The 15,049-nt window shown below is 39.1% G+C and overlaps 2 protein-coding genes across 11 annotated transcripts in view; both read left to right on the top strand.

Moving 5' to 3' along the window:
• The first annotated feature begins 2,225 nt into the window (after window positions 1-2,225).
• Window positions 2,226-9,141, top strand: LOC133651700 (uncharacterized). The gene is made up of 5 exons (XM_062049734.1): window positions 2,226-4,144; window positions 4,434-4,589; window positions 4,801-4,893; window positions 5,279-5,563; window positions 8,826-9,141. The coding sequence occupies exons 1-5, from the start codon at window positions 4,094-4,096 to the stop codon at window positions 9,111-9,113; spliced, it is 873 nt and encodes a 290-aa protein (XP_061905718.1). The 5' UTR covers window positions 2,226-4,093; the 3' UTR covers window positions 9,114-9,141.
• A 5,076-nt stretch (window positions 9,142-14,217) lies between these two features.
• LOC133652712 (ankyrin repeat domain-containing protein 31-like) overlaps window positions 14,218-15,049 on the top strand; it is a 52,681-nt gene continuing 51,849 nt past the window's right edge. For 4 of the 10 annotated variants that reach the window (XM_062051759.1, XM_062051757.1, XM_062051752.1 and 1 more), the window contains exon 1: window positions 14,219-14,355. In XM_062051759.1, the coding sequence (XP_061907743.1) occupies window positions 14,319-14,355 (37 nt within the window). In that variant the 5' untranslated portion in view covers window positions 14,219-14,318. The other 6 variants (XM_062051758.1, XM_062051751.1, XM_062051754.1 and 3 more) reach the window with 5 other exon arrangements.

Genomic DNA, 15,049 nt, shown 5'->3' with positions numbered 1-15,049 from the left:
GAATCACTAATAAGCCGGAGTTCTTTGAACGCAGATTTCTTGTCGGGACATATGGTACAATACAATCGGCAAGATAGGCAGGAGCTTGACCGTGTAGTATTTTATACGTAAGTAGTAAAACCTTAAAGTCGCATCTTAGGTGCACAGGAAGCCAGTGCAAGTGAGCCAGTATAGGCGTAATATGATCAAACTTTCTTGTTTTTGTCAAAAGTCTAGCAGCCGCATTTTGTACCATCTGTAATCTTTTAATGCTAGACATAGGGAGGCCCGAAAATAAAACGTTACAGTAATCGAGACGAGATGTAACGAACGCATGAATAATGATCTCAGCATCGCTTGTGGACAAAATGGAACGAATTTTAGCGATATTACGGAGATGAAAGAAGGCCGTTTTAGTAACACTCTTAATGTGTGACTCAAACGAGAGAGTTGGGTCGAAGATAATACCCAGATTCTTTACAGAGTCTCCTTGTTTAATTGTTTGGTTGTCAAATGTTAAGGTGGTATTATTAAATAGATGTCGGTGTTGAGCAGGACCGATAATCAGCATTTCCGTTTTCTTAGCGTTGAGTTGCAAAAAGTTAGCGGACATCCATTGTTTAATTTCATTAAGACACGCCTCCAGCTGACTACAATCCGGCGTGTTGGTCAGCTTTAGGGGCATGTAGAGTTGAGTGTCATCAGCATAACAGTGAAAGCTAACACCGTATTTGCGTATAATGTCACCTAGCGGCAGCATGTAAATACTAAAGAGTGCAGGGCCAAGAACCGAACCCTGGGGAACTCCGCACGTTACCTTAACATAGTCCGAGGTCACATTGTTATGGGAGACACACTGCATCCTGTCCGTAAGATAAGAGTTAAACCAAGACAAGGCTAAGTCTGACATACCAATACGTGTTTTGATACGCTCTAATAAAATATTATGATCAACAGTATCGAAAGCGGCGCTAAGATCAAGAAGCAGCAACATAGATGACGCATCAGAATCCATCGTTAGCAATAGATCATTAGTCATTTTTGCGAGGGCTGTCTCCGTAGAGTGATTTGCCCTGAAACCGGATTGAAAAGGTTCACAGAGATTGTTAGTCACTAAGTGTTCATTTAGCTGCTGTGCGACAATTTTTTCGAGAATTTTCGAGATAAACGGTAGGTGGGACACCGGCCGGTAGTTCACCATGAGGTCAGGATCGAGGTTAGGTCTTTTGAGTAGAGGATGAATAACCGCTTTTTTGAATGCTAGAGGAACAGTACCAGAGGAAAGTGATAAGTTTATAATATTTAACACTGATGGACCTAATAAAACAAAAAGCTCCTTGATAAGTTTCCCAGGAATTGGGTCAAGTAGACATGTTGTTTGTTTTGTCCCATTTACACATTTTAACAATTCCTCCAATGTTATTTCATCAAAGAGAGAGAAACTATTTTGGAGGGCAGTGTCCGTCGTATATACAGTCGTATTTGTGTTAATAGAACCCAGTTGTAGCTGAGATGCGTTGTCTTTAATCTCTTTTCTAATGACTTCAATTTTCTTATTAAAGAAATTCATAAAGTCATCTGCTGAGTGGGTGGAGCTACTGGGAGGAGTCCCTTGTTGGGTTAGCGATGCTACTGTACTAAACAAAAATTTAGGATCATTTTTGTTGAGGTGGATGAGATTTGAGTAATATTTAGCTTTAGCTGAGGTAAGCATGCGTTTATAAGTTATTAAACTATCACTCCATGCTTGATGGAAAACCTCAAGTTTAGTCGCACGCCATTTGCGTTCCAGCTTTCTACATGATAATTTCTGGGCTTTAGTTTCTTCTGTAAACCATGGGGTACGCCTTTTAGGGGCCCTTTTTAGCTTTAGCGGTGCTACACTATCAATGGTGTCGCGCAGGGCGTCGTTAAAGCTGTTAGTGAGGTTATCAATAGAGCCCACATAATTTGGGAAAGGTGCCATTACTGAAGGCAGTAGGTCAGTAAGAGTCGTCGTTGTGGCAGTATTAATGTTGCGGCTGCTATAGTAGTTATTATTATTATTATTAGTTTGTTGACAATGAGTCAGAACTTCGAATTTTATAAGGTAATGATCGGACATTACTTTAGTGTACGGGAGTATCGTAACTTTAGAGGTGGTGACACCCCTGACAAGCACTAGATCTATCGTATTACCGTTGCGATGCGTGGGTTCATTTATTATTTGTGTAAGACCACAGCTATCAATTATAGTCTGGAGCGCCACGCATGGAGGGTCCGATGGGGTATTCATATGGATGTTAAAGTCTCCCATTATGATTATATTGTCGGCGTGCGTCACTAGATCAGCAACGAACTCTGAAAATTCATTGATAAAGTCCGAATAGGGCCCTGGGGGGCGGTAGATGACAGCCAGGTGCAGAGGCAGCGGTGTGACAAACCTCACAGTAAGCACCTCAAACGAGTTATATTTATTATTTAGGTCCGAGGTAAGGCTAAAGTTTTTGTTGTATATTAGTGCAACACCCCCACCCCTTTTAATGGGGCGGGCAATATGCGTTCCCGCATAGCCAGGAGGAGACGCCTCACCCAGTGCAAAAAAATCGTCTGGTTTGAGCCAGGTCTCGGCTAGACCAACGACATCAAGATTGTTGTCTCTGATGACTTCATTAACTAATAACGTTTTGGAAGACAATGACCTTATGTTTAAAAAGCCCATATTATAGGTAGTGGGCTGTTTTGAGGAGTTTTTGTTGAAAGTATCCGTAGTAGCAATATTAATAATGTTACGTTTATTATGCATAGTGCACTTTAAATAATTTCGACCATATCTAGGAATTGATATGACAGGAATTTTTAGATTGTTTGCCACCTCAGTAAAATGCATGTCCACCTCTGACGCAGAAAGAACATTATGTGAGTTGTATATTATTCTAGAAGAATTGCTATGTGTGCAGGGATTATCCAGCCTGGCGCTGGCTAGTTCTATCTTAACAGACTCCTTATTAGCGCTTCTTTGTGGATTAGCATTTAGCTTTTTCGTTAGCCCCGCTAACAACAACGCATTTAGCTTTGTTGTTAGCCCCGCCCGACACCCCCGCTTCTGCTTCCGAGCGCATCGCTTACGTCTCTTTCGCTGACGGTCTCCGCTGGTAGTCGACGCCGCTGCTTCAAAGGCCACTGCTGGATGTAGCTCGCGAAGAATTCCCAAGCTAGCGAGTAGGTCCATCGTACACGCATCTTTCAGCCCAAAATGGCCCGATCTCTCCACATCCAGAATCGTAAGTCGGTCGTAAGTGATCACGGAGTGAACACGCTGTGAGCCAGCCATGAAATTGACTGAATTGAGGGGTATTTTTGCCAAATCGGTCTACACTTCCAGGAGCGCTCGCACGAAGCCGCTGCTCTGAAGCGCAGCCATCTTGGAATAAAAATCATCCGCTTGTCAGATGCTCTAGACCTCAGCCAAGGCAGCATGAACCAGAGTGGGGAAGAAGCATCCTTGTCATCTTCTGACACATTAAAACTCTCCTGATTCAGAATCTTCTCGATCACATTGGCCCACAGAATTCCAAATTCCAAAGTTTTCATATGACGTGGAGATGCAACTTCAAAGTGCAAACCAGGACTTTGTATCAAATGGAGTTCTTCTGACCCCCGGTCATAAACTTAAATCAGACATCTTGGAAAGTCTGGCTCAGGAAATCATCAAGTTCAAGGCATATCCCTCAAACTTGGAAATTGAATCTGTTGCTGAAGCTTTAATCAAAGCACATCCATGTTTGAGAGAACAGAGATCCTTCTGTGGTTTCTACGGCTGGAAAATAAGCCTCAAGTATAAGATGGCAAACTACAGGACAAAACTTAGAAACTTGGGGTGCCCAGAACTGAGCATCAATTCCCTCAAGCACAAACCTGCAGATAGATGTCAGCCCGCCTATGATGTCAAAAAACCAAGGAAAGCCGAAGTCAATTTTTCCCCCCCCTTTCCTGCTGGAGAGACCCAGGACAGCCTTGAAGGGGAAAGATTGGCGTTGTTATCTGAGGTCAAGAAGAGACATAATGATAAAGTTGTCAAAGAAAAGATGGCTAAGACCTTCGCAGAAGGCAAGAGGTCGTCAGAGACAAGCCCATGATCATGGAGTTCAAGATCAGATGGCCAGGACTCTTCACTGTCGCAGAGGTATGAAATGCTTTTTAAATCGGCTATAGTCAACAATTTCAATTTATTTATTTTTTGCAATTCTGCTATATTACATAGTGACAGACATGGAGGGCAGGGGAGAGAGAGTTGTAATGGCTTCCAGTCACATGGGAATGTTAATCATTTTGTGTAAAATGTAACACAGGAAAGGCTGTTATACTACAGTACAACCTGTTTTTGTACATTCTTGTGAAAGTATTTCTGTTTTAAATGTTAAATGCTTTAATAGGTACCAATAATATGTTGTTTGTGGACATTATGTTTTCAGGTGGAAGCAGAATTTGTGAGGATCACTACTGGTCCCCTTGTCTCAAAGTTCCATGCACAGCTTGACCAACACACTGCCCAGCTCATCAAAGTGTTCAAGAAGAAAGGAGGCTCTGCAGGGACTACCATCAGAAGGATTTTGGTCCCAATCACACAGGTATGTTTTGCTATCGCTACAGATATGAGATGGGGTGAGAGAGAAAGGGGGAGACATGCAGCAAAGGGAGTCGAACCCGCGGCTGCTGCCTCGAGGACCTTCGGCCTCTTTACATGTGGCGACTGCTCTAACCACTGTTAGCCGCCCCAGCGAGTCAGTTTTGACAAGTTAACAGTCAGAATAATATCTCTGTATTTTTTTCTTTCTTTAGAATGAAACTGTTGAAAAGAGGAGGGAGTGCATCCTCAGGGCGCTTTGTATCTACCTCAACGAAGACCCGAACATCCTCTTCAAAGAATACCTGGTTGGTAATTTTAATAGTTTAGTTTCTACCTGTAATAAATAATTTTAAATTTTAACCTCTGGGGGTGGTACCAAAGCCACTGGCGTTGATGGCTCGTTGGTGCCCTGGGTGAAGCTTCGTTAGTGCTCCATTTTGCTGTAACAACAGCCAACTCTAAGAAATATATATATTAGATTAAATAACTCAGGTGACAGATTCATTCTCTAAAATTTTGCTGGAATCGCTCGGCACTGCTTTATCTTATTTTTACACAAATAGCACTTTCTGAAGTATCTAGTTATTTTCATTAAAAGGAAACCTAAAAGGCAAAAGTTAATCTTTGGAATTCTACAAAATCTGTGATTTCATAGATTGGTTGTGTCCTTTCTTTCTCCCCTATGTAAAGGATACTGCTGGCACCGCTGCACAGAGGGAGCTTGAGCAACTTACCCTTGGCATCTACATCATCAAAGTCGAGGGAGGTGATGCCACCACTCCTCCAGCTGATGTTGGAATAGTGATCGAGGGTGTTGAAGTTCTTCATGACCTGGGAGACGTCACCTCTGCATGTGCACTCTTAATGGGTGTAATATATGCACTGAACCTCAGTTATCCTAAGGAACTGAAGACCTTCTTTGAAGGACTTCAAAAGCTCTTCCTTCAGCTGGATGCTGGCAGACTCTCAGCCAAGGTACAAATGCTCAAGAACAAACTGTATGAATTAACCAAACATTGATTTGGATGCTGAAGTGACAAGTTAAGTGAGAGACCATGCAGCACCAAATTTGTTGACAACTGAATGGAAATAGAAATAGCAAATCTTCTAGCTGAAGTTATTGTTTACGTAGATATTGAAAACTCTTTCATAACCAGAGGACCATAAGAACTTCGTGTAGTGGCTGCAACACGAGCTGACATGCTTGTAAAAATGTTTTCCTTCCACACTACTAAATTAAAGGTTGACAGCAGCACATGTTGTTATAGTTTGACTATTATGCTGTTTAAAAAAAAAGAGAACTACAAGTTTGTTATATTGTCACACAATAATATTGACAAATCAGGGATGTTTTGTTTGTTTATGCTGCATCAAGGTAGTTTATAATTGTTAGTGTTGGGTAACGATGCAAAACAAGTTGACATGTTTGTCAATATAATTACATTTCAGGGTATTCCCTCCACAATATTAAAAATGGTTAGATTACAATGCTGTTACAAAAACAAAAAATTGAGAACTGCAAGCCTGTTGGATTGTTGGATTGCATAAAAGCAGTTTGCAACTGTTGGTGTTGAACCATGCTGCACCCTAATATCTGTTAGGGTTTTATTTTGGACCAAGTGGCAACAAAATGTTCAATAAATATCGCTTAATAAAGGAAATGACAAATATATGTTGGGTGTACGAAATTCATTTGTGTGGAACCTGTTGACAAACTAGAATTATGTCACACTAATTAGTATAAAATAAATTGGATGAAAACCTATTTTTATAAATTGAACTTAAATTTATTATTTTACTTCTATAAATAAAATATATGTTTAAAGGACAAATGTAAAACATGTAGCCTGTATATATATTATTTATGTCCATATAACATAACTGAATTCGATTGGATAAACTTAAATATCTCTTGTTGAACAGAAGTAATTTTATCTAGTTGGGTCAATTATTTAACTAACATAATACACTTATGTGGAACCTGTTGACAAAATAAATTTAATTAAAGTCAATGTTTCAATTTTTTGAGTGTATTATCGGCGATAAATGCTTTAAAATGTAATATCGGAAATGATCGGTATCGGGTTTTTTTTATTATCGTGTCGGTTTATTTATTTATTTTTTATTTTTTTTATTAAATAAACATAAAAAACACAAGATACACTTACAATTAGTGCACCAACCCAAAAAACCTCCCTCCCCCATTTACACTCATTCACACAAAAGGGTTGTTTCTTTCTGTTATTAATATTCTGGTTCCTACATTATATATCAATATATATCAATACAGTCTACAAGGGATACAGTCCGTCAGCGCACATGATTGTGTGTGCTGCTGGTCCACTAATAGTACTAACCTTTAACAGTTAATTTTACTAATTTTCATTAATTACTAGTTTCTATGTAACTGTTTTTATATTGTTTTACTTTCTTTTTTATTCAAGAAAATGTTTTTAATCTATTTATCTTATTTTATTTTATCATTATTTTTTAAAAGAACCTTATCTTCACCATACCTGGTTGTCCAAATTAGGCATAATAATAATGTTAATTCCACGACTGTATATATCGGTATCGGTTTATATCGGTATCAATTGATATCGGTATCGGTAATTAAAGAGTTGGACAATATCGGAATATCGGATATCAGCAAAAAGCCATTATCTGACTTTTTTTTTTTAGAATTGTTGAAGTAGAGCACACAATTCCTGAACATGCTGAATATTTTGAAGTTGGAACAGTTTGAATCAGATGAAAAATGTGGAAGTTGGGGAACTTTGAAGAATGTTCCATTGATTTCAATGGGAATTTCACAAAAATTTGGGAATTTCAGGAAAAGAGGGAATTTTTTGGAAAATGGTAAAAAAAAAACCTTGAATGGTCTGAATGGTTGATGCTGGAATTTTTCAAAATCGGTCGAGAAATGTTGAATTAGTAACATATTGAATTGAGAAATGTAATGACGTAATTACTGGAATTTTGGGAATACTGGTAATTTTTCCAGTTCAAAAAACAACTTTGTCTTTTGTCCTGATTAAGAGGAATGCTTTGACGGTAGAACGGTTGAAATTCGTTGAAAAATGTGTAAGGAGTAGTCACCAGAAAAAAGGGTGGAAATAGGGCTTTGGAAAACCAGGAATTTTGGAAAATTCTGGATTTTTTTTTAACTTGGAAAAAAAGTTGTTTAAATTTCCAGAATGAGTGAATGTGTTGAAGGTGGAATGATATGAATAGGTTGAAAAATGTGGAAATGGTGGAAGTTTGAAAAATGGCCATTTAATTTAGAACGGGAAAATTGTCCCGGTAAAACCTGGAATTCTGGGAAATTTGGGGATTTTTGGAATTTGTCAAGGGAAAGCCCGAAGTTAGAACGGTTTGAATCGGGTGAAAAATGTGGAAGGTAGAGTGTGCCAAAATCTGGAGTAGAAGAATGACTGGAAGAGGTATATTCCTGAAGGAATAGCATGTGAATGCTCCAATGCTGAAGTTGAAGGGAAATGCTGACAGAATGTAGTATGAATGTAAAATAGTTTGAATGTTGGAATGGTTTAAATGTTGAAGAGCTGACGATGAACTGAAATGCTAATAGAATGTAGGATGAATGTAGAAATGGTTTGAATGTTGGAATCGTTTAAATGCTGAAATGGTTTGAATGTTGAAGAGTTAGAATTTCCACGAAAACTGGAATTTGGTTTGGAACTTGGGAAAGTGTTAGTTTGAATGTCCTGGATGAGCGCAATGTGTTAATGTTGGAATGGTTTGAACAGGTTGAAAAATGTTGGAATTGTGCAACTTGGAAAAATGTCCCATTCATTTCAATGAGAACGTCCTGGGAATTTGGGGAAAAGCAGGATTTTTGGAAAATGATTAGGAGCATGAATGTCCTAAATTAGCTGAATTGGTTGGTGTTAGAATTGTTTAAATCGGGCAAGAAATGTTGAAGTGGTAAATTTCGGGAAATCTGGAGTGAGGGAGGGGGCTTGGTCGGGGGTGGGGGGTGGTCGGGGGGCGTGGTTGGGGGCGTGGTTATTTACAGCTAGAATTCACCAACTCGAGTATTTCATATATATTTCATATATATATATATTTAAATATATATATATATATATATATATATTTATTTTTTTATTTTTATTTGATTTACATAGAGAAAAAAACAAACTTGAATTTCAGTGTTTCGTTGGCTATCCTTTAGATGGCAGTATTGTCCTATTTAACTTCTCCGTTCATTGGGCAGGCAAGCTTATTGTGGGAAAGCGGACGTGAGAACAGGCTGTCCCCACTCAGTCTCAGGTCTGCATTGAGCTGGAGGGGGCGTGGCCTCCAGCTCCGGCTGAATACCGGGAGTTTGTCGGGAGAAAATCTCTGCCGGGAGGTTGTCGGGAGAGGCGCCGAATACCGGGATTCTCCCGCTAAAAACGGGAGGGTTTGCAAGTATGTGGTAAACTACCGACCGGTGTCCCACCTTCTGTTTATTTCGAAAATCCTCGAAAAAATTGTTGCACACCAGCTAAATGAAGTCTAACAATCTCTGTGAACCTTTTCAATCTGGTTTCAGGACAAATCACTCTACGGAGACAGCCCTCGCAAAAATGACTAATCATCTATTGCTAACGATGGATTCTGATGCGTCATCTATGTTGCTGCTTCTTGATCTTAGCGCTGCTTTCGATACCGTCGATCATAATATTTTATTAGAGCGTATCAAAACACGTGTTGGTATGTCAGACTTAGCCTTGTCTTGGTTTAACTCTTATCTTACTGACACGATGCAGTGCGTCTCCCATAACAATGTGACCTCGGACTATGTCAAGGTAACGTGCGGAGTTCCCCAGGGTTCGGTTCTTGGCCCTGCACTCTCCAGTGCTTACATGCTGCCGCTAGGCGACATCATACGCAAATACGGTGTTAGCTTTCACTGTTATGCTGATGACACCCAACTCTACGTGCCCCTAAAGCTGACCAACACGCCGGATTGTAGTCAGCTGCAGGCGTGTCTTAATGAAATTAAACAATGGATGTCCGCTAATTTTTTGCAACTCAACGCCAAGAAAACGGAAATGCTGATTATCGGTTCTGCTAGACACCGACATTTATTTAATAATACCACCTTAACATTTGACAACCAAACAATTACACAAGGCGACTCGGTAAAGAATCTTGGTATTATCTTCGACCCAACTCTCTCGTTTGAGTCACACATTATACGTGTTACTAAAGCGACCTTCTTTCATCTCCGTAATATCGCTAAAATTCATTCCATTTTGTCCACTAGCGACGCTGAGATCATTATTCATGCGTTCGTTACGTCTCGTCTCGATTACTGTAACGTGTTATTTTCGGGTCTCCCTATGTCTAGCATTAAAAGATTACAGTTGGTACAAAATGCGGCTGCTAGACTTTTGACAAGAACAAGAAAGTTTGATCATATTACGCCTATACTGGCTCACTTGCACTGGCTTCCTGTGCACTTAAGATGTGACTTTAAGGTTTTACTACTTACGTATAAAATACTACACGGTCTAGCTCCAGCCTATCTTGCCGATTGTATTGTACCATATGTCCCGGCAAGAAATCTGCGTTCAAAGAACTCAGGCTTATTAGTGATTCCCAGAGCCCAAAATAAGTCTGCGGGCTATACAGCGTTTTCTATTCGGGCTCCAGTACTATGGAATGCCCTCCCGGTAACAGTTAGAGATGCTAGCTCAGTAGAAGCATTTAAGTCCCATTTTAAAACTCATTTGTATACTCTAGCCTTTAAATAGACCCCCTTTTTAGACCAGTTGATCTGCCGTTTCTTTTCTTTTTTCCTCTGCCCTCCTCTCCCTTGTGGAGGGGGAGTTACACAGGTCCGGTGGCCATGGATGAAGTGCTGGCTGTCCAGAGTCGGGACCTGGGGTGGACCGCTCGCCTGTGCATCGGTTGGGGACATCTCTGTGCTGCTGACCCGTCTCCGCTTGGGATGGTTTCCTGCTGGCCCCACTATGGACTGGACTCTCAGTATTATGTTGGATCCTCTGTGGACTGGACTTTCGCTGATATGTTGGATCCACTATGGACTGAACCTTCACAATATTATGTCAGACCCACTCGACATCCATTGCTTTCGGTCTCCCCTAGATGAGGGGGGGAATTACCCACATATGCGGTCCTCTCCAAGGTTTCTCATAGTCATTCACATCGACATCCCACTGGGGTGAGTTTTTCCTTGCCCTTATTTGGGCTCTGTACCGAGGATGTCATTGTGGTGTACAGCCCTTTGAGACACTTGTGATTTAGGGCTATATAAATAAACATTGATTGATTGATTGAAATTCAAAAATAAATAGATGCATTTTGGTGTAGAAAACCATATCTGTGAATGCTTTGGAGAATTCACACAATAAAAAAAGTATCAAATGATATGAGCTTATATGTAAAATGTCTGATATAAGCAGTCCTGTAGGGTGTACAGTTAACAACGAAACATCCACCAATAAGCACACAAGTTTGGTATTTTCTTCTATTTTAGTCGAGTCATTTACCAGGGCTGTGAGTCTTTGGGCACCACACGATTTGATTCCATTCTTGGGGGTAACGATTAGATCCAGAATCGAATCTCGATTCAAAATATATACTTTTTTAATAACATTGGGTGCCACTTATATGATTAAATACATTCCTCTCTCTGTAAGATAGACAACAGCTCTGATAAGTTGTTATAATACTTAAAAAACAGCTTTTTAATACAAATATACCCAAACATTTAATAAAGTCAAATACAAATAAGGCAACAAGTGTAAAATCCAACACTTATCTTTTCTAAAGTAAATCTATACATCAGATATGGGCACCTACATCAACTACATGATTTGCCCGAGTGGTTGGACAGGACAGATTAAAAATATATATATACATATTAGATTTAAAAACATTTTTTATTGATTAAGAATCGTTTCAAATAAGAATTGCATTTAATTTGAATATATATATATATATTTTTTTGACACCCCAAAAGGTAAACATGGTAGACTGCTATAGGACCTATAGCAGCTAAACAACAGCAGCACACACAATAGCGCACAAGCTAAACATACGTAATAATAATATAACAATATTGCAGTCTAAAGAAGCACATTTGTTGATATAAACAAGTATCAAATAATTATAGTTGCATATTACTTACACATACAAAGTCTCGTATTAGAAAGTATCCACAAACAAACGTGTTTGCATCATCTACAACATGTCCTATATTGACCACTAGGTGTCACCAAACAAATAAATTACCCAGAGTCGTGTATAAAAAGAGTAGGCCAACTAATCAACAGGCGCCATGACTGCTACCAAGGTTGTGTGCGGCTGTGCTCGGATGCATGCAATTGCTGTCGTTTTGACGTTAGTTTTTCTGACGAAATATACTAAAATAATATGTCTATATATAGTTCTAAACAAACATTAAACCATGCTTTTATTTCACACAACACCTCAGATATGGTAACACTGGCGAGGAGTAGAGAATATGGAGTGATTTTTGGTCCAGAACATCCATCCACTTTCTACCGCTTGTCCCTCTCATATTTTGCTTTATTCATTACTGACGTTTGCTGTATATTCTTTGAGATTTGTAGTTAATTTTATCATCTATTATTACACCCAAAATTGGGTTTCTTTTACTCATTCAATGTCTGTCTATTTGTATTTGTCTTTCTCCTCTACTTTTACCAAACTGCATTATTTTACTTATACTGAGATTCAAAGATAGTCTGTTTTTGTCAAACCATCTTTTTAATTTGTTAATTTCTTCTGTTATTATTTGTATTGGCTTTTGTGGGTTCTCTCCTGGACAAAACGCAGACGTTGTGTCATGTTTTTACCTGGCACAAGACGCAGTAATCGGTGGCTTTCCAGTGTTGTTGGAGAACATACTTCTCTTTTCTGGGTTGTGGGTGAAGCGGTGTAAAAGTGTTCCACAATTCTTGCGGGTAGAGCAGCCCTATGCTGCACACGTCGAAAAACTAACGAGGAAACGTTGCAAACACATAGCATTATTTCAAAGTTAGTAGCAGTCATGGTGCCCCGTAGTCACGTGAGGGCCTTTTGACCAATCATTGAGGAGGTCGCCTGGAACCGAGTTTGCCATACTCTCTTTATACACGACGCTGACTAGTGGTACACGTACTACAGTTTGAGATTCACGGCGCTATAGCAACTACACAACAGCAAAGCACAGTATAGCAGACAAGCTACTGAAGCTAGACATGCGTAATAATAATTGAACAATATCGCAGTCTAAAACAGCACATTTGTCAACATAAACAAGTATCAAATAATTATAGTTGCATGTTACTTACACATACAAAGTCTCCAAGGCAGAAGCGTATTAGGAAGTATAAACAAACGTGTCCACATCATTCAATATACTTTACCATGAGCTTAACTTAATGTCCTATTGTGACCACTAGGTGTCGGCAAAAAACAATTATCACTCCATCTATCCATCCATTTTCTGACGCTTGTCCCCTACTATAATAACTAGATTAGTGGTTTTCATATCTACCTTTGTTCTCTGTTTGATTAATTTCACTTGATCAAACCTTTTCTAACATTCTACACTATAAATTAATAAAAATATGAATGATTATTTCTGATGCCGAAACAGATCAGTATCAGCATTGGCCAATATTCAGGGGTCCTAGTGAAAAAGTTGTGTTTATGAATGACAAAATGTCTTAAACATTAATAATAAATCAGGTATTCGCACATACACTTCTTTATGTGGACTATAACGCCTCAATAACTTTTATCTATGTGAATGTATTTCACATATTTTATTCATGTATGTACTGTATATTTATGTCACAGATATAATACAGGAAGTGAAGGAAAGTATTAGCAATAGCTGTGAAATGGAGACATTCTGATTCTGATTCATAAGTAAAATTACAATATATCAAATGTGTTTTTATTCATATGGTTTGATATGGTCAAAATGGAACAAGTTGTCTTTCTACAAAAACAAATTGGAAATGTCCAACTTTTTGCAGTGAAACAACACAAACATCCATCCATCCATTTTCTACCGCTTGTCCCTTTTGGGGTCACGGGGGGTGCTGGAGCCTATCTCAGCTGCATTCGGGCGGAAGGCGGGGTACACCCTGGACAAGTCGCCACCTCATTGCAGGGCCAACACTGATAGACAGACAACATTCACACTCACACACTAGGGCCAATACAAAACAAAATGTAAATGTACAAAACGGAATAAACACAGAATACAGGCAATAATTGCTAGGATTTTTTGTTCGTTTTAGCAATGAACTGGCTTTTAGAAAGCCTAGCTTTTTTTCCCATAGCTCACTTTCCACACCTTTCCAAAAGAAATAAAGAAGATGAATATATTTGCTTAGAAGCAGCAGGCTCGTTAAACTAAAAGAGCCGTTCCGAAGAGCTGATTGTTCGCTAACGACCCATCACTACTGCCCACAGAGAGAAATAGTACTCGTGTTGAATTATTTGAGTCCCCATTCTGAACAGAAATGTCACGTTTCAAATTTTCTTTAACGCTCAACATGACACACAGTTGATTTAAGAGATTTCCCTTCGTGTTGTATACAACATTCCCTTCATTCTCTGTTCGCTCACTTAACACACTTGTATTTTGTGCTGTTGGATGTAGCAATAGACGAGGCGATAAACCAAATCTTAGCTTCGGATCGCGGCGATTTGTCGTGAACGATGGAAACCTACGATGTACACAAGGATATGCAATGAACACTTCATATCAGGTATGTAAACAAACTATTCACCCCTGATTTGTTTCACAAAATGTGAAATAATACAATATGGGATGATACAACGCAGCTCAGCTTGTGTGTACTGCGCATGCGCGTGCTAGAGACGGATACAGGCGGTCAGTGATTAAACTTTTGATTACTTATTTATATTGATTTATATACATTATTTGTTTTTTATTTTACTAAGGTTTGCTGTGCTGTGCGTACTTTTTATTGTTGAATATAAATAAAGTGCAGTGATTTCGCGCCACTTCGACAGGCGACGGCAGGACAAGGTCAGTTCTGTCAAATCTGCGTCGTCGCCACTGTGCCATTGACAGACTTTAGTGCTTGGGAAAAGTCGACAAATACATTTGCTGAGGTAATTGCAGCTCTGGTTATACTATAAAGAATACATTTTCCTTTACACTCGGTTAAATATGAGTCGAATTTACCAACCGTAATCTATGAGTGAACATATCCACATATAATTTAGCTAGCAAGCTAGCATGTCTGAGTGACGTCACTGACTAATAAGGTATATTGTTATCTTTAAATATTGATATATTGGGTATGGGGACATTCCATGGGAGTATTTAGTTGTAGAAGTAGTTATTAATTTTAGAATTAAAATGTACAGTTAAGCCTGGTGAAAACCAGTGCACAAACCATGAAACTTCCCAGCAGGCAGAAGACATTGAAACAA

Source organism: Entelurus aequoreus, linkage group LG06 (genome assembly GCF_033978785.1).
Source record: "Entelurus aequoreus isolate RoL-2023_Sb linkage group LG06, RoL_Eaeq_v1.1, whole genome shotgun sequence".
NCBI lineage: Eukaryota > Metazoa > Chordata > Actinopteri > Syngnathiformes > Syngnathidae > Entelurus > Entelurus aequoreus.
The sequence above is the reverse complement of the archived record's forward strand: the minus strand, read 5'-3'. Positions and strand labels throughout refer to the sequence as shown.

Bases quoted from the DNA above. Each gene is read 5' to 3' on its own strand.
- LOC133651700 (XM_062049734.1), top strand. From the start codon at position 4,094: ATGATCATGGAGTTCAAGATCAGATGGCCAGGACTCTTCACTGTCGCA. The intron at 4,590-4,800 runs GTATGTTTTGCT...TTCTTTCTTTAG, and splicing joins TTTTGGTCCCAATCACACAG to AATGAAACTGTTGAAAAGAG. The intron at 4,894-5,278 runs GTTGGTAATTTT...CCCTATGTAAAG, and splicing joins TCCTCTTCAAAGAATACCTG to GATACTGCTGGCACCGCTGC.